This window comes from Typha latifolia, chromosome 2 (genome assembly GCF_019914945.1).
Source record: "Typha latifolia isolate L0001 chromosome 2, TyphaL0001v2, whole genome shotgun sequence".
NCBI classification, from domain to species: Eukaryota; Viridiplantae; Streptophyta; class Magnoliopsida; order Poales; family Typhaceae; genus Typha; species Typha latifolia.
In genome coordinates, this window is record NC_133087.1 from 16,926,381 (window position 1) to 16,950,420 (window position 24,040).

At 36.5% G+C, this 24,040-nt stretch overlaps 4 protein-coding genes across 5 annotated transcripts; 3 read left to right on the top strand and 1 right to left on the bottom strand.

The window, feature by feature from the left end:
* Positions 1-738: 738 nt before the first annotated feature.
* Positions 739-2,842, top strand: LOC140782121 (uncharacterized). Its single transcript, XM_073128519.1, has 4 exons — positions 739-801; positions 930-1,062; positions 1,271-1,343; positions 2,386-2,842. The coding sequence occupies exons 1-4, from the start codon at positions 771-773 to the stop codon at positions 2,647-2,649; spliced, it is 501 nt and encodes a 166-aa protein (XP_072984620.1). The 5' UTR covers positions 739-770; the 3' UTR covers positions 2,650-2,842.
* A 525-nt stretch (positions 2,843-3,367) lies between these two features.
* Positions 3,368-12,053, top strand: LOC140782034 (protein CLT1, chloroplastic-like). 2 transcript variants are annotated; one of them, XM_073128370.1, is made up of 10 exons: positions 3,368-4,083; positions 4,790-4,935; positions 5,850-5,887; positions 5,979-6,094; positions 6,917-7,016; positions 7,109-7,144; positions 7,264-7,314; positions 7,389-7,512; positions 8,681-8,806; positions 11,670-12,053. In XM_073128370.1, exons 1-10 carry the CDS (start codon positions 3,689-3,691, stop codon positions 11,846-11,848), a joined length of 1,311 nt encoding a protein of 436 aa, XP_072984471.1. In that variant the 5' UTR covers positions 3,368-3,688; the 3' UTR covers positions 11,849-12,053. The 2 variants fall into 2 exon arrangements, with proteins under 2 accessions (XP_072984471.1, XP_072984472.1); XM_073128371.1 differs by lacking the exon at positions 3,368-4,083 and adding an exon at positions 4,188-4,516.
* Positions 12,054-17,123: 5,070 nt separating this feature from the next.
* LOC140782072 (uncharacterized) lies at positions 17,124-19,274 on the top strand. The gene is made up of 2 exons (XM_073128434.1): positions 17,124-17,740; positions 18,727-19,274. Exons 1-2 carry the CDS (start codon positions 17,300-17,302, stop codon positions 19,072-19,074), a joined length of 789 nt encoding a protein of 262 aa, XP_072984535.1. The 5' UTR covers positions 17,124-17,299; the 3' UTR covers positions 19,075-19,274.
* Positions 19,275-20,824: 1,550 nt separating this feature from the next.
* LOC140782071 (U-box domain-containing protein 16) lies at positions 20,825-22,389 on the bottom strand. The gene has a single exon (XM_073128433.1). It carries the CDS (start codon positions 22,061-22,063, stop codon positions 21,044-21,046), a length of 1,020 nt encoding a protein of 339 aa, XP_072984534.1. The 5' UTR covers positions 22,064-22,389; the 3' UTR covers positions 20,825-21,043.
* Positions 22,390-24,040: the final 1,651 nt, after the last annotated feature.

Sequence of the window (24,040 nt, forward strand, 5' to 3'; positions counted from 1 at the left end):
GGGCTTCAAATGAGTCTTTGGCAGAACTCATATTTGGGTCTAGATATAAAACCTTCCTGAGCCCCAAACCACAATTTTCTGGTAGAAAAAAAAAATTTGACAGGAGAACTCCGTTATCTTTTCCATGTTTGTAACATTGGAGCTCTAGTGATCCAATATGTTGTCTCTGTCAATTATGTCTTCTTCAATGGGTGTTTGTTAGTGGCTTAGTGGGCTCTTCTTTATGGTCAGAAATTCCTATGCCAAATGTCCTTCCAATTTCATGTCACCTGTGGTTTACTCCTACAAATTTATTTTCAGATCACCAAGTCCTGCAAAGAATGAATTGGTCGAGTAACCTTTTTTTTATTTTTCCCTTTTTTTCTGTTATTCTCTGTTTCTGATGTTAGTTATACATACATACATACATACATACATACATACATATATATATATATATATATATATATATATAAACAAGAGATTGCAGAAGGACATACATGCAGAAAAAGCCCTATACTGCAGTAGGAGTTTAGATGTATTAATCTTGGTACGTGTTTACTTTACTCTCTTTTGCCACATGCTTATTGTTGGATTGCAAGAATGAAGAATCTAATACTGCTCAAGGCAATGCCTACCAAATGTGCTTTCCCATTCTTGTGCGGCTCTCTTTGCTTCCCATGAGAGCAATGCATTAGTATTGCTGTACCCAAAGAACATCCAGGTTGCTATATATACATTCCACTCACCATCTTGGCAGAAGCAAGCATTTCTCCAACAAAGCCAAAAAGATGGGGCAGGCCATGAACAGGCCTAAGGAAGGTAATCTAAGAGTATCCTCATCATATCTTCTTATTGTTTTGCTTTAATCTCTCTATATATATAACTGCTAAGCATCTGAATATTTACTTCTCGTCGTCGTTGTTGTTATTATTGTTGATTTTTAATAGGAGAAGGCAAGACCAGCAATAATCCCAACTATTTGAAAACCTTGACTGAGATAATAGAGAAAAACTATGCTACAAAAATCGAGGTCGTAAAAAATTTTGAAGATTTCTACCATGCGGTCTACGAAATTATCCAGTAAGTTTTTTCTCAAGAAGAAATTAACACTGATAATGTGCTACATATACACTGATGCGAAACCCATGGCTTGATAATATTTCAGAATATGAGTGATAAAAATAAGAGATTATTAATTAAAACCACTAATACTTAACATTTTTTGTTTGGCGGGGGGTGGAAAGATCATTTCTTATATATCTTGCGATGCTGTTTTTAAATGTTTCAGGGAGCTTCGTGACAGAAGCGGAGCCATACAATTACAGTTACGCTCTAGTGATGAAATTAAGATGGTATACAAGGTAAGAAAGTTATGCACTTATATTAATGAATTATGCTCATTTTTAATGCTAAATATTCTATAAAGCTTAAGTACAGTTTACCCTCTGTGATTTGATTCGATTTCAACTTACCTGCCCGCTATATCTAAATTTAAAAACTTAATTCTTTTGTGTTCTACACCAAATTGTTAAATTTTATATCAAAACTTAACAGTGCAAGTACTGATAATCAACGTGGTTAGTTGCTAAATAATCAACCAAACTATCTATTTAATTCTCAAATTAGACTGTATTTCTATGTGGATAATTAATTAATTTTTTTTACATTCTCGTTAATGACTAGCTAATTATTATAAGTTAGTGTAACCCAAGAAAGGATTAAGTACTTAAGTTTAAAGTATTCCATATAGTCACTATTATCGAATCAAAGTATTAAGCTCCATCAAACAATTTGGTCTGTTTGATTGTTCTATTATTTTACAATTAGGGCACACTATATTTAACCCGTCAGTGATTTGACTCAATTTTAATTAACACATGTGCATCTATGTATTTTCTATGTTTGTTAATAATTGACCAAGGGTTTATAACTTGGTCTGAACTAATCTACTCTTATAATTACTTTGATTAAAGATTAAATGTAACAGTGACAAGGCCTATTTCAACGTAGCAAATGATTCAATAAGAACTACTAATTTCTCTCTCCTAATTCAACAGTTGAGACTAAATGATACTAAATAAAATTAAGCGAAAGTACCGGTCACTTTTCTAAATTATAAAGATAAATTAGTCATATTTTATCTATCTCTTAGTTATCCATTTTTTTATAAAAAAATAAAAATAAAAATAAATTGATAAAAGTTACGCTCCTATTATTAAGAAAACAGTTATAAGGATAAAATAATAAGAAAATACTTAAATTTTAATTTTTTTTAATCTATTAATCTAGTCACGTATGTGAAATATCTTATATATCTTTAAATTTATCAATATATAAAAATTACTTTTAATAACTAATCGGTTAGTATCGAATCATTTCATTGCTCTGTCAACATTGGTGCAGAAACATCGCCCGAAAGTGGGGGAGCCTCACGAGCCGATGAGCAAAGCGGAATGTGAAAAAATCATCAAAGAGTTGATCAAAATGGACGACGTCCACATTGGGAAGAAAGCAGTGGACATACTGGCATTGATATATGGTGCACCTATATGTGCCTTTCTTGCTAAGAAGATCATCCCAGGAGCTAACTCATTCTCGGACGACGTTGTCGTCCCTGCTGCTACTGCTGGCGCTGTTCTTTTTCTTGCCAAGACCAACAAGTTGTGAATGCCAATCTCCCAAACAGTAATTACATACAAAGAGATCTCTTTGTTCTCTCGTATGTAATATTGCACTCGGTCCCGAGTTTCAAATGTTAATACTATGTACTTCAACAAAATGTTCAAAATAAGCAACATAAACACCTCCCATGTAGCTTTCTTCTCTCTTTTTCTTCTTCAATAAATTTGGTTTTATATTAGCGTCGTAGTTGGTACTCGGCGGCTGCAAGGAAGAGTCAAAAGGGAAGGGGAGAGAGAGAGAGAGAGCCGTTTTAAATCAACTTCTATTCTCTTCGTAATTAGGGATAATATCCTCCAGCCAGATATCGAATACTAACGTATCAGCATGGATTAAAAATGATATTTTAAGAAGATGTAAAGTATTTCTCCGTTTTCAAACATCTATATATAGATCAATATACATGAGAATTAGCGGCAACACTGGCGTTTAATTGATCTTTCTATCATCATAATATTAGACAATAATATGTATTTAGTTGCTAAAAAGTAGATATCAATGAAGTTAGTGGAATTATTTTTTAATTAAATATTAAAAAATAAGGAGTTTTAAAAATTAATTACTTCCTTTCCTAATTTTTAGTAATCAAACACACCCAAAAGTTAAGAGAGAGATTAGTTTTCACCACCGGCCGCAATGCTCACTGGTCCAGCAGTGGTCCTACGCACTCAATAAATATTACATTTATTTACAATAAAAGCAGCAAAAGCCAGGAGGCATCGAGAATCTCAAAAGTGTACGCCTTCCACGGTCACCAATGCGGCAACTCCTCCGACGCATTAGGTGACATCAGAGGAGTGAGTTTATTCGCTCAACTCCACTCCGGCCGCCTCCTAAACTCTCCGATCGACACGTGGTGAGATTCAACTTCTGAAGCCACGCATCGCGCCATTTTCGTGGAAAGTTCCTCTTTGCTGCTATCTGTGATTGCATCCGATCCGGTGCTCCCCCTCCTCTTTCCCTATATTTAAAAACAAGTCTCCTCGTATCTCTCTCGCTCCCTCTCTCATTCGCTCCGGGATCGGCGATGGCTTCGTCGACTAGCCGAGTTATCGACCATCGTATGATGACGGAATCGCGAGCCGATCGGCGGCTGTTTTGGCCCCCGCGTCGGACGATCTCCTACCGCCTGATCCAGCGTAATGGGATCGCTCGGGGGTACCGATCTTTACACCTGGAGGTCAAGATTCGAGCTCCAGAGACGGAAAAAGCTCCCGCGGAGGGGGGATTGGGGGCGGTGCGGTGCTGCGCTGTGAAAGAGAGGATCGGGGATGCGGAGGAGCGGAGGGGGAGGGCGGTCCAGGTGGTTCTTGCGGCGGCGGCGACGGCGGTGCTCGGAGCCGGTAATCGCGTGCTGTATAAGCTCGCCCTCGTGCCTCTCAAGGAATACCCCTTCTTCCTCGCCCAGCTTGCCACGTTCGGGTGAGTGTACCAAAACCAACCCTCGATCATAGATCGTTCGTTTATTGATCCGATTTTTGATGGTCTGATGCTCTTTTTGACGAATATGATAAATTGTTTCTTATCAGTACCTACCTTTTAGCCGTATTTCAAGTAAGACCATCCTTTTTTACGTTCTTATTCTTATAATTTGTGTGGCGGTAGATATTTTGCGGATATATGTGATGAAAAGGAGTTGATATGTAAATATACAAAAAGGTGGTTGGAGGCCTTTTTCTTGCAATAAGATCTAAATGTAGGTGCTGATACGCAAAAGATTCCAATTATTTTAGTACTGTTTGCGATTTTGTAATATATTTGTAGCTCCATGTGGTGTTTGTGACCACCTCTTCTTTAGGATATTGGCTTCTCCAGAGTGTAAACATAATACATGTGTCGTGTATAATATGCGGCTGTAAGAAGCTGTTGCCACAGCTTTAGTTGATGTGGTTTTTTTTATTTCTGTTTGTCTTATGAATCGATTATATAGATTTCTTAAAATATGGATTATAGATTTATTCTGGGTCTAAAATGGAATTCATTCAGTGGAATGATGTCTTGAAACATCTTAGATATCGTACTACTCTTGATCTCTTGTATATATGGGTTTACTCATTCTTTTATTTGCATATTGCCATACTGGTATAATATGCCCTGTAATTGGGTTATGCACATATTTTGTTTGTAGATATGTGGTCGTATACTTCTCAATCCTGTATATTCGCTATCATGCTGGCATTGTAACTCGAGAGATGCTTTCTCTACCAAAGACCCCGTTTCTTGCTGTAGGACTCTTGGAAGCTCTGGGAGCAGTATCAGGGATGGCAGCTGGAGGTAAAAGTTCAGAGTTTTTATTGTTTCATTTCAGCTAATCCATATACATGTGCTTACAATCCGTCACAGTTCTGAGTTTATCTATCACTTATCTGAAGTAATATCGGTGGTGGACATAATACTACATTTTTTCAGTTAACAATTAGATGGTGTAGATTTCTTCTTCTTAGTATTATACTTCTCAAATTCCAAGATGTAGTTCAGAACTAATCTTCATGATATAATTTGATTAAGTATTATAACTTAGACTGGCAAAACATATTGAAGGCCGAAGTGCTGACTAAAAGAAGTGCGAGTAACTAAACTTTGGTGCTACATTTTAATCATTTTGATTGATAATAGTCTTGCACCAGTAATTCTTAAAGTCAGTTATCTACAGTGTCCAGTAAGATCATTAGATACATCAACTGTTGTAATATTCCAGAGGATCTAGTTCTGTAATCATCATTACCCTAATTAATGATTATATCCCTAGCACCTGAAGTAAGATGGGTCAAATGACTTAAATCAGAGCAATAGTCGTTCAGCATGGCACCTAGTACAAGCTTTGAGATAATTCGTGATGGCCAAACCAAATATTGTAGTGAGGAGGGGCAGAGCTTCCTTGAAAACCACTATTGTGACCTTGTGACTTTTTTAGAACAATGTGTAATATTATGTAAAAGGAAAGGCTTTGCCTTACACTTCATTCCAATTTATAGCAACATTTAGCGACTATTTTGTGATTGTGCAAGTTTACGTTACTTTTGTTGCATATTTTGAAATCATGTCCCAAGGATTTCTCACTGTGCGGCAGCTTTATTGCTTATTTAATTAGACTCACCTTTTTAGTAGTTCTTCAGTTAAGTGAACCTATTTCTATTGTTGAATGTTTATACTTATACTATTATGTTTTTTGCTCTTTGTTTGAATAGCTGTACTATCAGGGGCTTCAATTCCAATACTATCTCAGGTGATGATATTTATAAACATTATGTATAAATCATGTTGTCTGCAAATAAAATCCAGATTACCTGATACAGTCTTTAATGATTTCTTTGCAGACCTTTCTTGTTTGGCAGCTTCTCTTGTCAGTTATTTTTCTAAAGAGACGATATAGTTTCAACCAAATATTTGGATGCTTTCTTGTGACTATTGGTGTGATGATAACGGTAGCAAGGTAGTATTTTATTAACAGCACACATATAGTAGAACTATAATGACAATTTGATTCATGAAAAAGAAAATTCTTGACATGATGTGATTTCACTATTTTGAAAACCAAAATTGGCTGTTATCAGTTTTTCTTTTTTCGTTTTTTGGCCAATTGATAAGCTTGAATACAGTCTTAGACCATCCCATTAAAGGGTGACATCAAATCCTTTGATTGTGAGAAAAAAACATATTTTCTTTTCAACAATTGTATCATTGCTGATTGTATCAATGAGAACTTAATGAAAGTGCACATTTTAGGAGCACATCATGACTTCTGTTTATCGCTAAAAGCAATTTATGAAAGCTGGCCTCTTAGCCATTCAAAAACTAAGAATTTCAGTTAACCAAGTTTTTTCATCATCCAACTTGCAACTTGCTACTGTGGCCATCATAAAGTACAGAATCACAGAAGTAACTACTTGTAAAGGACTAAATAGGTATCTTAGTGATGCCATTGCACTGAAAGAAACTGAACTGCCTAGAATCACTCTCAGTCAGTACATATTTTCCAGGATAAGTTTGTATCTAAGAGCTAGTTCATATTCTAGATCTTCTATGATTCCTCGAGCTGTAAGGCTATTGTGTAGTGCCTTTTCAGCTTACTTAATTGCCGCATTGGCTGCAAGCAAAGTGCTACTATTGTCTTGCTGATTTCCTATTTATACTTATCATCATCTTGATATATTGTTCAAGAGTTTGATATATTCCAGAAATAGCTCTTATGCAACTGCAAGCCTGCAAGCAAGCAAGAAATGACTGGATAAGTTTTGTCTATGTCACATTACAGTGGGTCAGCTGCTAGCAGTTCATTGAGAAGTGCTGGAATATTTTGGCCACTTCTGATGATAACATCATTTTTGTTCCAAGCTGCTGATACAGTGTTGAAGGTATTGTCGCGCACATAAGAGAAAGAGAACTGGTTATTCCTTTCTGTAAAGATAAGGTTCTTCTGATGCAGTAAAATATTGTTACTTTGTAGGAGATAATATTCTTGGATGCTGCTAAGAAATTGAAGGTATACTTGTCGATGTCATTGATTTGATAGATTAAACTCATAAATCCACATGTTACCTTTTCTTCATGGTTTGATAGGCTGTTGTAAATGATACTGATTAAGTAATATCTGTGTATCAGGGAGGATCAGTGGACCTTTTCGTTGTCAACTCGTTCGGTTCTGCTTATCAGGTGCACAGTAATTCCAATTGATCACTTTAGAATTTGTGTTTATTCACACCATATTGAAATCATTTTCTATGCAGGCACTCTTTATTTGTCTTTTGTTACCTTTCTTGTCAAAGTTATGGGGAGTTCCTTTCTACCTTCTGCCAACATACATTAGAGATGGTGCAGCTTGTTTTCTAAATATAGGATCAATGTCAGCTGGTATGCCTTGGCAATTTTTTTTTCCTTTTGTTTACTTCACTTTCAGCACTCATTTTACTGTGGTTATTATCTTCTAGTCAGGATGTGCAGCATACATGAGCAATGATTCTTATGAGATTGCTATTCAATGTAAAGCTGTTTGTATTACTTTGTAATATAGCTGAATGCAATTGTTATGTACATCAATTATTGATATGTAGTGGTTAGAACTTAGTTGCACACTGTGATTCCATCTCGAATATGCTAGAGTTTGATTTGCAAGTTATATGCCAACCACCTTCTGAAACGTAAATGAACTTATAGAATGTTAGTAAGGTTATCTATTGTAGCATCAAAATAAATGACTTCGTTATTGATAAAATATCATTGGAGAGTGTCATCATGATATCTTGTGATTAGCAGCAAAAATATTAAGTGATTAATTCAGTATAAACCAGGTTGGGCATGAAGTATGCGAGCCTCTGAATCGACCGAACAGAAATAGGTTTTTGGATGTCTATGCCCTTGATCCACTGGACATTAACAATGTTAATAAGGGTCTATGTTTGCTGAATATTAGAAATAAGATCCTTGGTTGAATGGAGAACTCCTACGCATGTGCAACATGAGCGGAAACAAAGTGAGCAATTTTAATTATGTCATTAAAGTGGGCTATCTGCAGAAGGAAAAAAAATCCTTTGGTTTCCATAATAGTAAGATTGGGCTCTTAAAATTGAATGTGTTCATATTTTATATTAGATGCACACAATTTATATAAGAAAAGCACACTAGGGCCTATTTTTACTATTTTGAAAATTAAAGGAGATTTTTTGTGCAAGTACCCCTATTAAAACTTTGGTATAATTAGCACCTTTCACTTGTCGATATTCTCGTCTAATGAAATCATTGATAGTTCTATTGTCTATTAGAAGAACCTTGTCTCCATGTTTATGATACTTCAGATAATGTGGAATAACTCATAACTGTTCTGCTAAATTTTCACCTCTACTTGAAATTCACATCTCAAGAAAATTATCAATGAGTTCAACACATGATATTTTGGAGGACATTATATGGAAGTTAAAATACTCTAATAAATTTTAATCTTCTGTAAATTTATTCTGGTCATGTCTTTGACAAAATGAATATTGGTGGAAAAGGAATATTATGACATGCTGGATTATAACAGGATGTGAAGGAGCACCTCTCTTACCACTGCTCTTTGTAGCAGTTAACATGGCCTTCAACATATCATTGCTACACCTTCTCAAAATCTCTTCTGCAGTAGTATCTTGCCTTGCTTCTACTTTCTCAGGTTTATTTTCTCTTCTTTTTTTACTTTCCTGTCCACATATAACTATTTACGTTATGTTATCTATCTGCTTTTTTTTTTTCTGAAGTGATACTATCAAAACAGTTATGCTTCAAGCTTCTTTGCACTTGCCAACTTCATCAATATATATGTGCTGTGTAATAGCAGTAATAAAGCTATGGCCTGAAATTTTGCAGGATAGATGTTTTAATCATAATTATTCGTCTCTTCTATTGGAGAGTAGTCAGGCTTGCTTCATCCCATGGTTATGAATACTTGAAATACAGAAATTACCATTTATAACGTTGATGATAAGATTTTGTAAATAATAACCAGTTGAGCAGCCAAGTACAGCGGCCCACTGACCCCCCTGCTTCTCTTGCTATAATGTTTAAGACCTTATCTGATTTGAACCTTCACGGGGCACATATCGGAAACAGAAATATCTTGGCTGTACTAAAGGTAAAACTATATTTCATTGAATGTAACATTTGGACACTGAGAAGTTTAAAGAAAATAACTATACACAAATAATCAAATACAATAAAACTTTCTGGAAAAGGTTTTTAGTCACTGGCTCTGTTTTAGTTGCACGTTTTTGCTTGTTGCATCTAGATGAGGCAAATGGCAGGAGTGCACCAATCACCATGTCAGTCTCAGTACTAGTACGGGCACATGCCATCGAAAGGACTTCCTTGGTTAAGAGCCCATAGACTGAGTTTGGTGCAATACTATGATAGATTACATAACCTGATGCTATGGCTCGATCTTGGATCACAATTGGCACCAATTTAAATTGTTAAGACAACATTCAATTTAATCCAGTTTTATGAGTTAAACAAGAAATTTGTTTTGAATTGTTCTTATGTAGAATTTAAGGAAGCAGGACTAGGGATAGTACAACAGTATCTCTATGCTATTGCTTGTCTTCCTGGTGAAGGATGTTTGATGAGTTCGAAAAAGTCGGTTTGTACAAATCTTTTCATTGCTTTGTCTACATCTATGGCAGGAGGCCACCAATATGCACCAACTAGTTACACTCAATGGATCTTTCTCTATTGTCTTCCCATTTCCTTTCTTAAGATCCCTTTGCTTCTTGCTATCAGCACCTTGTTTTCAACTTCAAGGATGTCTTTAGACTTTCTGATCCATATTTTGTTGATTACACTGCTGAGAAGGGGATGTCTTATTTCCAAGGTAGGAATGCTAGTTCTCCACCCATCTCTGAGAAACCAGTCAGCTAAATCAAATTTTTTTTTAATTTTAGATGATCTTTTTTCCCTTTTTTAATAGGGGAAAAATGTAAATCTTTCACATTCTTTTGGTGAGGGTATTGAGCTATTATTATCCATAACCTATTTCATGGTCCATCTATCATTAGGGAAATTCCAACTTGCAACTAGATATTTTTTGTGCTGACCAATACCGAAGCTATTTCATGTGGTCCTAACATAAGGGTGGTTCCAACTTGCAATTAGTTATCTTTTGTGCTGACCAATAGAATTATTTTCTTCTACAAAACGTTTTGTGTCATTATGATGATGGTATGTAATCTGAATCTAGTCCATCCGAGAGCAAGGCAGCAAAATGGACAGGCTTGGATCAACATGATAAAAAGTGGATCTGGGCTAAGAACACAAAAGAATCTAGTACGGGTCAGTCAGCAGCCAGAATGGTCCTGATTAATTGTTTTGAAGGAAGAGGACCATGATATGATGGAGAAAGTATTGCAGTGCTGCTGCCAATAGATAACAGAGAGAAATGCTTGCTTAATCAATGATATAAAAGTAATTCTTGTACTATCCCTGAAATCACATTATGACATTGACACAATAAAAAAGGGTATTGATCTCTCGTCACCTAGTTGGGATAATTGGATAAAGGGTTCCTTAAAATATAAAAAGAGATGGTCTTTTTTCTAACTTATAAGTTAGCATGTTTCTCTAATTTAATTGTGCAATAAAAGCCAAAAGACTACAGACAATTGAAGTGGTTGCAGAATGCACCTTTACTTTAGCCTTGAGATTTATCTCTCTTGGGATTATGCATGTTTGATAGCTTAAACACATGGAAATCCAAGTGTTCTAGACTTGTAGTTCTGCTGCTGCATGAGAAATTCAGAATTACCTTAGCAAAACTGAGCTTGCAGATCATCAAGCTAGATGATAGAAGCCGTACAGTTTCTTTAGTGCAAAGTTTGATTTCTCAAGACATATTATATGATTGATTAAACCATGCAAATGAGAAGACTTGGTGAGAATTTTTATTTATATGCATGATATTTGATACAGTTTTCATGTTGTAGTTATCTTCCAAAAAATAGAAGTATATTGCTTATTAGTTGGTTGGTGCCACCGTATGGTTGCTCACATGTCCCATTCCGGTTCTAAGTAAGTTGCTTTTGGCTTAGGATTCTAAGAATTGATCTCTTAAGACAGCTGCCATTATTGTCCTTCTTTCCTTTTCAGAGATACAGGAGTTTGAATGGATGTGGTATTTCCAATATGTGGGCTCCTTTGTGGTCGACAACGATGGAGTTGTCTTACCTGGCATTTCACTTGGTTTCACGAACTGCCTTTTTGGTGTTTCTTAAAGTTTCCACCATAAGTCATTAAATATGAATCATTTTTCTTGCCTTTTTATTTATGGAGTTGAACATGCATGATAAATGAAAGTAACAACATAAATATGAATTAATAATGAGCAGCCTTAGCAGAAGTACCTCTTCATCTTTTCTCCTTCTCTCTCTCTCTCTCTCTCTCTCCCCTTGTACAATTTTTTATCATCCCATGGGCAACCAGTTACATCGTGTTAGTTTAAAAAAATAAAAAAATTTACCAGTTAACTGGTGATGGTTTTGTTGCAGTTCCCTTGTCCATCTACGCCTTCACGCTGCCGTTGCCATACATAGGAGTGGCTTCATCGCTCCCCTCAGGATTTGTTGCAGGGGCGACAGTACTCGTGGCTGGCTTATTCCTTTACTGCTTGTTTCCGCCACCGAGCTCATGCAATGGACGACAATCACCACAGCTGCCACATGGATAGCGAAATGCAACTTTCACCCCCCTCCAATTTTTTACCTTCTTCCTTCTCTTTCTTTCTTCTCATGTTTACTTGTATTATTGTGCTCATCTGTATAGCCTTTGGGCAGAACAGAAGTTCTCCTTAAGGCCACCTGCCCGCATGCTTGTACACTTATTCCATGAGTGGAAGAAAATAAAGACAGAATAGCGTAACATTTGATGCAGAAGATTTATATACTGCTGCTAAGTGATACAGTCCTCACTTCCTTCAATGATGCAAATAGTAGCTTACAATGCATCTATCAACTCTCTCCTCTCTCTCTTCTGAAGGATTTCTACATCATTTGCCGGAAATGGAAGATGCAGCAATCAGAAATCTGCATATATATATATATATCAACGATGGGTTATGATTCACTAAGGAATGTTGGGAGGCACGGAAGCATCATGAGATGGGACAATAGCAAGAAAGGCGAGTAATAGAATCATCCCTACGGGGATCAAGAGGAGCAACAGTGGCGGAGGTGGCAGAGGAGGGAGCACCAAAGGTAGCAACAGAAGAGCAGCAGTCAACACCAGCATCGCCGCCGCTGCACTTGCATCGAAGTAAGAAACCATGAGCTCTTCCTCTCCTCTTTCCTTCCTTCTCCTATTGTTGGATCTCCTCAGAAGAGGTCCTGAGGAAAGAGTTCGCAATCATACTAAAATTTGTGTGATCTTTTCTCTACTTTCATGTGCATATATATATATATATATATAGCGCGTATATATATATATATATATATATATATATATAAGGTGTTTTCTCGACAGCTGTCACGTGCATCTCGCGTGCAAAAGCTAAAGCTCAGCACCGTTTCGGAGAGCTTAAGGAAATGATGCGAGGTCATCCAAGGTGCTTTTGAGAAAAAGGACAAATGAGAGGATTTAGTACAGGGGGGATTTATGGACCAGCGGACCAAAGTAAAATGACGGGGATACGGGAAAAGAGCAATGCAATGAACTGGATATGTCAGTGTGTGAGTGTTGTATGTACAGAAGAGGATAAAGAGAGGACCAGGGTCCAGGGGCGATCCAAACTTAAATGGTTGTGGAGACAAGGCTCCATTCCGTGGCACGTGAATATGTTGGATACTACTACTACTACCCTCTCAAACTATTATTCTTTATTAAACATTGAGATTCTTTCAAAAATAACTAAAACATTGAGATCAGCTCAATTTGGCTCACGAACTCAAAGAAGTCCCCTTAATGTGAGAAATAATTTTGTGTGTCACGTCGTCTACTTCAATCTTCTTTGGTATTAGATAACGAAACCAAATGTATATCCTCCCCAAAATTTTTGAGTTTTTTTTTACTAAACTAGCTCTGATCTAAATTTTATTTTTATTAAAATAGACTACTTCTTATATTTAATATCAAAAATAATCTGTTTTATTATAGCTGTCAGTAAAATCTAAATTTATTAATATTTCATCTAAGAAGAGAAAATACTACTAATTTCAGCGTCTTCCTTTTATATATATAAGACATTGATTTGATCAATGCTCTATACGTACCTGGCAAAAAAAATAAAATAAATAAATAAAGCAGACTTATTTGAATATATCAATATTCCATCTGAAATTTATGAATAAGTTATTGGTAAGTTCAATATTATATATATATATATTGTTAATAAGATATAACATTTTATTTAATAAACTTATAAATATAAACACTGAATTTGTTGTTATTTTTATCTAAAAGTAAAGCATCGATTTTATCAGCATTTTATTGACAATTATAATAAAACAGATATGTTAAACTTGGTGTGAGGTCAATTTCAATAAAAGAATTTAAGAAAGAGCTAGTTTGGTATATAAAAATAATAAAATCCCAAAACTGGTACATAATGGCTCAAGCTTATTAATTGTATGTAACACTTTTCGGCTCTTCCCAACAGTATTCTTCCATTATTGGCATATACACGGTCTTCCAACGCATCTGACCTGTGTACATGTGTTTTACTCTATATTTTAGAAGGCACACGGAAGAATATTGCCCTTCCTATAATTGACTTACAAAAGAACAATCCGCGTAGATTATTTATTAGCTAGACAATAAGATCTATTCTTCCAAATAACACTGGGTCAAATATACATACATTGTACGATCGTATCATATATTCATATATCATTTGCGAAGTAGACCCTCGTATTCCTTACACCTTCGAATCTTTTAAGCCAACCAGGACGATCTCAAGATGCCAAATGCATGCACCCCATGCTCCAAATGGCACATCCTTTATACTTTATATTTTATTTTTTTATTTTTTATTTTAAGAAAGAAAGAAAAAAAAAAGTAAACAGTGGTGGCAATGAGTAGGGACCACGTGGTGTCCAGTGCCAAGACTGCATGCAACCTTGCTTTTCTGGAGAATGCCTCTTTTTCTTTCAGTTTGTTACGGATGCAATGAATCCAATGACGCACCGTCGGCATCCGACTTTAGTGAAGCTGTATCACTGTGGGATATTAAACAATTTGAATAGTATTCAAAGTGGCCCTAGCCCTTCTCCTTGGTACAAAGAACTGACTTTTTGACCAAATTAGCCCTTCCAATTTTTTCTTACGGGTCTGATGCATTTCAAAATTTTCATTCAAAATTAGATGTATGGAATATTATAAATCACACATTATATTTTATCTATTTTATTTTGAAAACTTTATAATCTAGAGGAGGAGGAGGAGGAGGAGGAAAGGTGGTGACTAGGCCTATAAAAAAAATTTATGAGCTCGCTCGGCTCAAGCCAGCACTGGGTCGCTCAAGCTTGGCTCAATTAGGCTCATATATATATATACCGGGTTTAGAACCGTTGAATCTAAGATCCAACGGTTAATATGATATTATGATGTTTTATGATGTTAAAAGAAACCTTAGCCTCCTACACTTCATCTCCCCAACCTTTCACTATAGAACTCTCCGCAAACTCTATCACCGTCTCCTTCTTTAGCCTCATATGTCCTCTTTATCCACCTCCACGACCCCGCCTTGTCGATAGTGATAGGGGCGGTGGTGACGACAGATCTGACAACGAAGAGAAAGACATAGGAGAAGAGGATCCAATGCTGGCTACCGCACTGCCTTCTTCTACGGCATTTCCCAGGACAAACGTCTGGCGATTCATCTATGAATGCAGCAATGTCGAAAAGTGGAGCATCGCCGAAATGTCGATGTGGTGAGATCTCATTCTCTCTCTTGCTTGTCGGGGTATTTGTTTGAATAGTGAGTTGTGGATGTTTATCGTCGTCCTCACATCCGACAACCACTTTGTCGACAAGACCGTAAGATCTCCCTTTGGTTGTTGAGTCGAGCTGGAGACGAGACGAGCTAAGCTTGCTGAAGCTCAGCTCGTTTATACCTTTAGTAGTGGCTGAGAGAAAGATGATCGAAGATGTGAAGGGGTAGAGATGTGATGGTATTTTAGTAATTTGATTAATATTAGCTAGTCAAAATAACATCAGAATGTTAAAAAAATTATATAAAATAATGATGGATAAAGTTATAAAATACTTAAACATATGGTATAAATGACAAAATAAGTTAAATGTATGACGTGATTTTCCCTTAAGTGTATTTTCAAATTATCGCTCCAGTCAGCGATTTTTAAAGGGACTTATGAAAATTTTAAAATTGCTTAAAAAAATTTGCCGAGTTTGAAAATAGTGATTTATATGTAAAGTTTTTTTTTTCCAGACTTATAATTTTTTGAGTGATTTTAAAATATTCATATAAGTTACTAAATGATATCAAACTACAACTAATTTTGTATAAAATTTTTAAAATGTATCAAACTCTTAAAAATATTTGAAGTAGATTTAAATTAGTCGAAAACTCCAAGAACTCGGAAAAAAATAATCATTCCTCTAAAAATAGGTTGTAAACAACAATAATCATCCTCTATTTATAGGTTGTAAACAACATTCGTAGGACCCCCGGAGCACTTGCCACTCGTCAAGTCTTTTCCCCAAATCCTAACGGATTAATTTTGAAATTTTAAAACCTGTCACCTTCTCCAAAGGGGGATGATCAAAGGTTTCAAGCTTTCAGTAGAATGGCTAATGAAATGATTATAAAGACGAGCTTCTCGTCGGTTCCCCTTTCAGGAAATAAAATCCCAAGCTACAGTCTAGGAGAGCCAATGGTCTTCACATATGTACAACAGTGCAAGAATTTCTCCTCCTAAAACAGGAGATAAGTGAAGCTTGTCGGTCCTAAGCACGGCCATTAGCATTAAAACAGTCCAAATGCTTTAATTATTAATCTATTATTAAGCCCAAGTGACTATTTTTATATGAAAGTAAACTATGAGTTTGCACTTTGGATTATAGTATATTTTCATAACTACCGTAATATATTTCCGTGGCACCTTCACTCTTAAACTATCTAATATCTTATGCACAGTGGTGACGTCTTACTTTTTATTCTTTCCTCTCTCTCTCTCTCTCTCTAAATAAAAGTAAAATAATATCTACAAGGTCTAAAATTAATCACCTGAATTACGTGACATTTTTAACAGGAAAATTTAAAGGATAACTAATGGAAGAACATTTTATATATTTTACACAGTCAAAGGTGTCCATTTTAAAAAAATATATACCATGGTTCTGAGAGTTTTAAGTGTAATTGACTCTATTTCTCGCAAATAACATAGAAGAGACCGAGTTGTTTAGAATAATACAACATCTAATTTATTTTAGGCATAATTTGGATTTAGGTTTCCCGGCCCAAACCCAGCCCAACTAAATCATGAAACAACGGGCAGCAATTCTATCCACTCTTTAACCTAATTGTTTGTTTCCATTAACACCATCCTATCACATCACAGAAGAGTGGCAGAAAGAAATAGGAACCGGTAGGGTAGTGGCGGTGAGCATATACAGTGATCTTCTTGGGAGTGATCACTTTCGGCGACTATAAATGATAGAATTGACTACTACGAGCATCAATCACATCACCACTTCGCTCCTTTTTCTTTTTCACCTTTTTTTTTCTGTTCTTTCCTTTCCTTTTCTTTTGGTGGTTTAGCCCACAGAAAGAAATGTGGTGCACTCTCACTCTCTCTCTCTCTCTATCCGAGTTTCAGTTTCCTCCATTTCTCATGCCTTTGCAGAAAGTGGGCGAATCCTAAGTCCCAGTAGAGAGAGAGAGAGAGAGAGAGAGAGAGTGCACCACATTGTGCGGTGTAGTCACCTCATCGCGTCCTTGGAAGTCAGAATAGCCTCATTTCTACGCCAAACTGCCCCAAAAAAAATCTATCGACACTATGAAATCCAAATAATTATCAGTAATGCTACTTAAATAATTTCAATCCCTTTCAATTTATAGTGATATCATCTGACATAGAGATAGATCCTCATATAAAAAATAAATACAAATAAAAGGTAGGATTTGCATTGCCTTCGTCTCCTCCTCTACCATACAATAGAGATCATGGAAGGCCCAACCCAAGACAATGACCATTCTACCCCTACCACCGCCGCCGCCGGAACCCATCCAAGGTGGAGCAAGCGAGACGAGTGGAGTGACGGCGCCGTCACGATCCTATTGGACGCCTACGAATCCAAATGGGTTCTCCGGAACCGGGCCAAGCTTAAAGGTCAGGACTGGGAGGACGTGGCCCGAACCGTGTCGAACCGGGCCGGTTCGACTAAGGGCAATAAAACACCGGTCCAGTGCAAGAACAAGGTCGAGTCCATGAAGAAGAGGTACCGCTCCGAGTCGGCGGCGGCCGGATCCAGGTGGCCGCTCTTTGAACGCCTCGATGGGATGGTGCGGTGTTCGGCGCCGCCCACCGGATTGGTCGAGATTGATCGCACCCCGGTGGCGGTGTCGAATTCCCCCAAGTTTAATGGAGCCGCCGTGGCGGAGAAGGTTAGATTTTTTTAATATATATATATATATATATATATATATTAGTTAGATATGTAAAACCTCTGAACTGTCCCTCGCGTCGGTTGTCTTAATTTTTTTTTATTAAAAAATATCTCACAATTAATTTTGGATTAGATAAATTTTACTCCTATATTTATGCTGAAAATAAGTAGTGTACTTCAAACTCAAACCACTCCGCATAATTACGAATTCAATAAAATGAAATCGTCAAAATTAATGGACCGTGTCTAAATAATTAAAACACTCTTTTATATTTATTAGATAAAATAAATAAAATTTTGATTTAATTTTTTTAATCTATATTTATCTTATTCATGAATATAATATAACTAGTAACTTAGATTTAATAAATTTACTATATATTTAATACAATCTAGAAAACAAAAGAAAAAAGTAAATAGATATTTTTTAAAGAGAAAAATATCCTTATATATATATATAAGGAGAAGGATATTTTTATCTATAAAAAAAAGTGAAGGGAATTCAAATCTCTATTTAATTTAAAATTTTTTTGAGCGCGCACTGTTAATTTAAATAGAAAAATTAACAATCTCACTTTAGTAAAATTTAAGCATATGTACAGTATGATAAAATATATTTAACCTATTCATTTTACACACTCTAAAACCTACTTCATTTTTATTAAGGGCAAAATAATTATTTAACAATTTTTATTAATATCATGAAGAAAACAAGAGATATTAAGTAGCTAAAAAAAATCTAAAGCATGATAAGAAATAAAAATGGACAATAGCTCAAAGATTTTAAGAGTCATTATTCGGTTTGGTATCATATAATTTGCAAAGTGATTCTACTATCAAAATCACGCTTTACTTCAATGTAAGCTAATAATTGTGTAAAATGAGTGTACTGCGAAGCCCAGGCTGGCCTTTATTTTAGTAAGCAACGCATCTTTTGATCTATATTTGCTAATGCGATTATAAAGTAAAAATAATTTATGGCAGGATGAGTGTGAAGAAACGAGAGGCAATCTACATACAAATAAGACCCAAATAGAGGAGAGAAGTAGCATGCAGTCAGATGACGATTCATCTGAGGGAGAGAAAAAAGTAGAGAGAAAGAAAAGAAGGAAGAAGGGAACTTGGGAGAGCTCAGAGGTGATAGAAAGCATACAGTGGTTTGCAGAGGTGATGCTGAAGGTGGAGCAAGGGAGAATTGAAGCAATAAGGGAGGTGGAGATTATGAAGGCAAAAGCTGAGGCGATGAGAGGAGAGATGGATTTGAAGCGGACTGAGATCATTGCCAATACCCAATTGCAAATTGCCAAGCTCTTGTCAAGGACTTATGGATAACTGATGAGGTTTGATCCACTTTCAATGCTCCACTTTAAACCAGTCAACCCGCACCCGGGTGAAGAGACTTGGAACATATATATATATATATATGCCAAAGTTAAATTGGAGTTTTAACTAGTTGAATTGTAGTCTTTGGTCAACTTTCTAGACCATTTGATGAAGTCAAAATTTGAAGGAGTCCGACAATTTAGTACAAATACATTGTACTTGCCTCTGAAATCAACGACACAGTCAAAAGATGGGTATAAGAATGCAGAGTTTTTGTCAATTTTAAGTATGCCCAATTTTGTTTATTTAATTCACTTTAAAATTTAAATACGAAATTAAATAAGTAATAATACTGTTGATTCTAACATTGACTTCTAAATATAAGCTTAATTAGATTAGCTTTTCTTTTTTATTTTTAAATTTGTATATAAGTAGCTTTTCAGTTTAAAATCTTCTAAATATAAATTGTTGAATTAAAAAGGGACTTTTTAAATTTCTACATAAGTTACTAATCTAATCAGCAACTTGTATTTAACAATCAATGTTCAAGGCAACGATTTCTCACACCTAATTCTTTGTTTAAATACTTTAAATGCATAATTATTTTTTGGTAAATACTTTAATACGCCTCTTAAAATTTATAATCTTAATGAACAGATTAGTCAAGAAGATTTAATTACATATACCTAAATTGCACGTTTTTTTTTCTATTAAGATTTTTCTCTCTTAAATATGATTATGATAGATATGATTATGCCTTAATTACATGAGATATTATTTAATACTTAACAATTTAAATTTGAGACTCTGGAGATTGACTTCAATTTAAATACAATTCTCTATCTCTATCTCTTATTAAATTTTAATTTAAATTAAACTTAAACTAATGAGAGATATATGTAAATAATAAAAAATAATCAAAGAGAAAATTTAATTAAACTTTCATCAAGTTAATTATAAAAAAGATATTAATACTCTTATTTTGATATATACATTACTCTCACTTAAGAATATATATTTTTTACTTGATAAATTATTAAGATAATATAATTGTCAAAAAATAATATGCAAGATAATATATTTAAAAAATAATAATTACTTATTGAACCGATAATATCTTTTGAATTTTTTGTATTCCTATTATACTCATGATGATCTTAAACAAATAAACAATTACCTCTAAGCTACACAAAAAAAAAAAAGCCCTTTTCTTATTTTTTTTTTTTCCCCGGAGGGATTGAGATAGTTGGCTAAAAAAAAACTCTGAATGCATCCCTTTTTAAATGAGATAGATATGTATCCTTATTTAACATTGCGTTATCGTTCCATTGCAGTAAAAGCAAAAGGATATTAAGAAATTTAAATGAAAGACATCACTCCAAGAAATTCTCGTACCTGAAGCCAATAGAATCGCAGGTTGTCTGTTAGCAAATTTATGAGACAATTAAAGCGTTTTGTTGAGGAAATAGAATAGCGGGCATAAGAAAAGTCAAGCCAACTCAAGAGGATTGCAAATCAGAGAATGAAACATTGAACCAGGCAAACGAGAATGATGTCTCTGAAAAACCTCCATTTCCAGGACCCAGCCGCCTAATGGAACTCTTCAATTTTTGACATTAATAATTTTGCTGAAATATATCGATTCTAAAATTATGTAAAATGGCTTCAAAATTGAATGAGAATTATTCTAGTAAAGTATGTAGATCACTTATTGAATCCTAGTGCTTGCAGCCAAGACGTATAATATTAAGGAGAGATGTATCAATGTAAGCCAATTCTCAATAAAGATGAATCATTCTTCTCAGAACTTGGCAATCCAATACCAATAGCTTTACATTCTGTACTACTTCTATTCTACACCTCATCTATGTATCAACTATGCACAAACAATTCATAGAGTATAGAATTCAGATCAAACAAACACATTTGACCACGTGAAATGAAACAGAAATCTACTTACCTAGTGAAGCTCTGATGATCATCCTTCCGAGCCAGCAAAAGATGACAACGAAGCCGACACCAGCGACGACGATGGTGATGGTGATGGCGATGATGAGTATGCATCATAATCATCGCCATTGAGATCATTAATTCGATGATGTCTTCTTCCCACTCGAGCGCCGTCGAGCGCCCTGAGAAGCGCCTCGGCCTTCGCCTTCCCCCTCGCGCTTACCGCCTGATCCTCGGCAAGATGTTTTACCGCCTTCTCCGCACCTTCCACCTCCCTCACGTCCCCCGCGGCCTTGTCGCCGCCGGCCATCACTAGATTGAGCAGAGCCGCCGCGGCGTTCTCCCTCGCCCTCTTGCTCGCCGCCATCGCCGGATCCATCAGATCCACCAGGATTCTCACCCCGGCGACCTTCCGAAACGCCTCCACGCTCTCGCCGCAACCGGCGACCTGCGCGATCACGGCGGTCGCGTCCTCCACCACGCCGCTCCTCCCGTCCTTGACGACGAGTGAGAAGATGGCTTGGACGCAACCCGATTCGACTAGGGTCGGGCGGTTGAGAGGGTAGAGAGCGATCCCGAAGAGGGCTTTGAGGGAGTCCTTGATAGAGCGGGTAGGATTAGGGCTCCGGAGGAGGGGGACGAGGGAGGAGATGAGATCGCGCTTGGCTCCGATGATGGGGCGGTAGGAGTCGACGGAGAGGAGGCTGTAGAGCGCCGCTGCGGCGTGCTGGGCGGCGACCGAGGGCGGTGGGAGGCGAAGGGCGGCGGCCAGCGCGTCGAGGAGGATCGGGGTCGCCATGAGAGCTTCGCGGGAGGAGATCGAGAGGTTAAGTAAGGCCGCGGCGGCGTCCTCGGCGGCGCAGCCGCCGGAGAGGAGGTGGTCCGCGAGGAGTGGCACGGCGCCGGCATCAGCGAGGAGGGGACGGATCTCGGCGTCGTGCTTGGAGAGGAGGCGGATCTCGGAGATGGCGGCGGCGACAACAGACTCGTCGGCGGCGGAGGTAAGCTTACGCACAAGCGATCGCGCCGTCCGTTCCTTTACCTCCATCTCCGTTTTTTAATTCCCAAGTCCAAACACTAATAGTAATAATCTAATCGGAAATCTCCGTTCTATCAGGGTAGGGTGAAGGGGGGAATTAGTTGAGAAATTCCGGAAACGTCACAATTCGTGGAGTTGTTTTACGATAGATGGCGTGGCGGTGGCGGTGGCGCGGTCGAAATCGATGTCCCAGGTCGAGCTACCAACTTTGTATCAACATTTATCGGATCAACCCCTATTTTGTGGGTTATTTACGCAAAGTCGTGTTATTGGATACACATATAAGATGGGAACGGGAAAGGGATAGGAAGATTCCAGCTGACTTCGGTTCGGGTGAATTCTAATGCACGTGGCATTGTGAACAACAAGTTTATAGCAACTTTTGACAAAATCCGATGGGCTGATGTATACCCAAGCCCTTTTTGCCCGTGATTTACAGTTAGAAGGAAGGGCCTTTCTTCTGCACGGCAAGGTCCATCATGAAGCCACTATCTGACCGGTCTCTTATGTGTTAAAGTTAGGGGTGAAGACAGGCAGAGACTCGATTCAAATTAGATTTAATTTATAAAATATAATTTTGTTAAAAAAATTTAGATACAAATCTAATATAATTTTTAGATTCGAATATGAATATCGGATATTCGTTTATCCGCATATATTCTTGAATGATTTATAATTTATAATTTATTTATTTAAATAATAAATATTAATATTATTACTAATAATATGTTATTATGTATTATTTATAGATATTAATTTTACTAATTTTGTATGCATTTAACGTGCAAGAAGTTTTCTGTTTTGAAACTCTTAATATTTTTATGTTAATTGTTTCTAAATAAAAAATTATAATTCGTTTAAAATCTGATTTTATATTCAAAAATTATTCGTATATATTTAGTTATAATATAATTCTAACTTCTAAAATTAGTATTGGAACTAAAAATATAAATTCAAATGTGAATCCAATATTATCCTATCCGTTCTCCCAAACTTCTTCAATAAAACTATAGAAACATTCACTGAGATAACATCGACGGGTAGAAAGATAGAAAGTCACAGAATTTTTATCTCTTTGCTCCCCCACGAAAGTAGCACGTCACATGTCCTCCCTCGCATAAGTGGCTCCTTCGTTGTCACGTGAACTCTATTATAGCTTTCATTAACAAAGTGACAGACGGGCAATGGCATGTTGCCATAATAGTATCGAAACCAATATTCCAGCGACAACGACTGTAGAGGCCTACGCTCTCCTCATCTCTTCCCTCCATCTCTCAACCCACTAATGAAATTAATGAGAGAGAGAGAGAGTGTGTGCATGTGTTATAACCTCTCTGCCGCTATGCAATCTCATTAACTACTTCAGTCATCTTATACTTAAATTCTTTAATGTTGTCCATCCCAAGTTTGTTTTAACTGAGTACAAATATTATAATCGATATCGTTCAACGAAGCCAGTAATTTTTTTTTCTCTCACTATAATAAAAATTGCTAAATAATCAAATAATTTCTATTATTTTTAAATTATATTATATTTTTTGTGAGTGTAATTAAATTTATGCAAATGGTGGTTTAGATTGACAGATCTCCCAACGGAACATAAGATGGTGGAATCCAGCTCTCTCCAGCTCTTTTGATTGACCTGCAAAGCAACCGAGGTGTTGATGAGCACCTAGAGCTTAATTGGCCCATCGAGTTTGGTTCAATTATGGCTCGAGCCACCAACTACATTTAGATTATCGAGCACGTTGTTCGAGTTGGCTCAACTGACGACAATTGGTAGGACCCAATATACTCTTCTTATTTGATAACTAGTCGTAGGAGTATCTACTATTGGGCCGTTCTATTAAGGGGCTATATGGCCCATGATGACTCGTATAAGGGAACCTTAATTAACTGACCTTAATGAGAGTCGGTGCAGTCTTGTAGTTAGATCATCCTCATTGATGAGATACAAAATTGTACAAAGATAATAGCCATGTATTT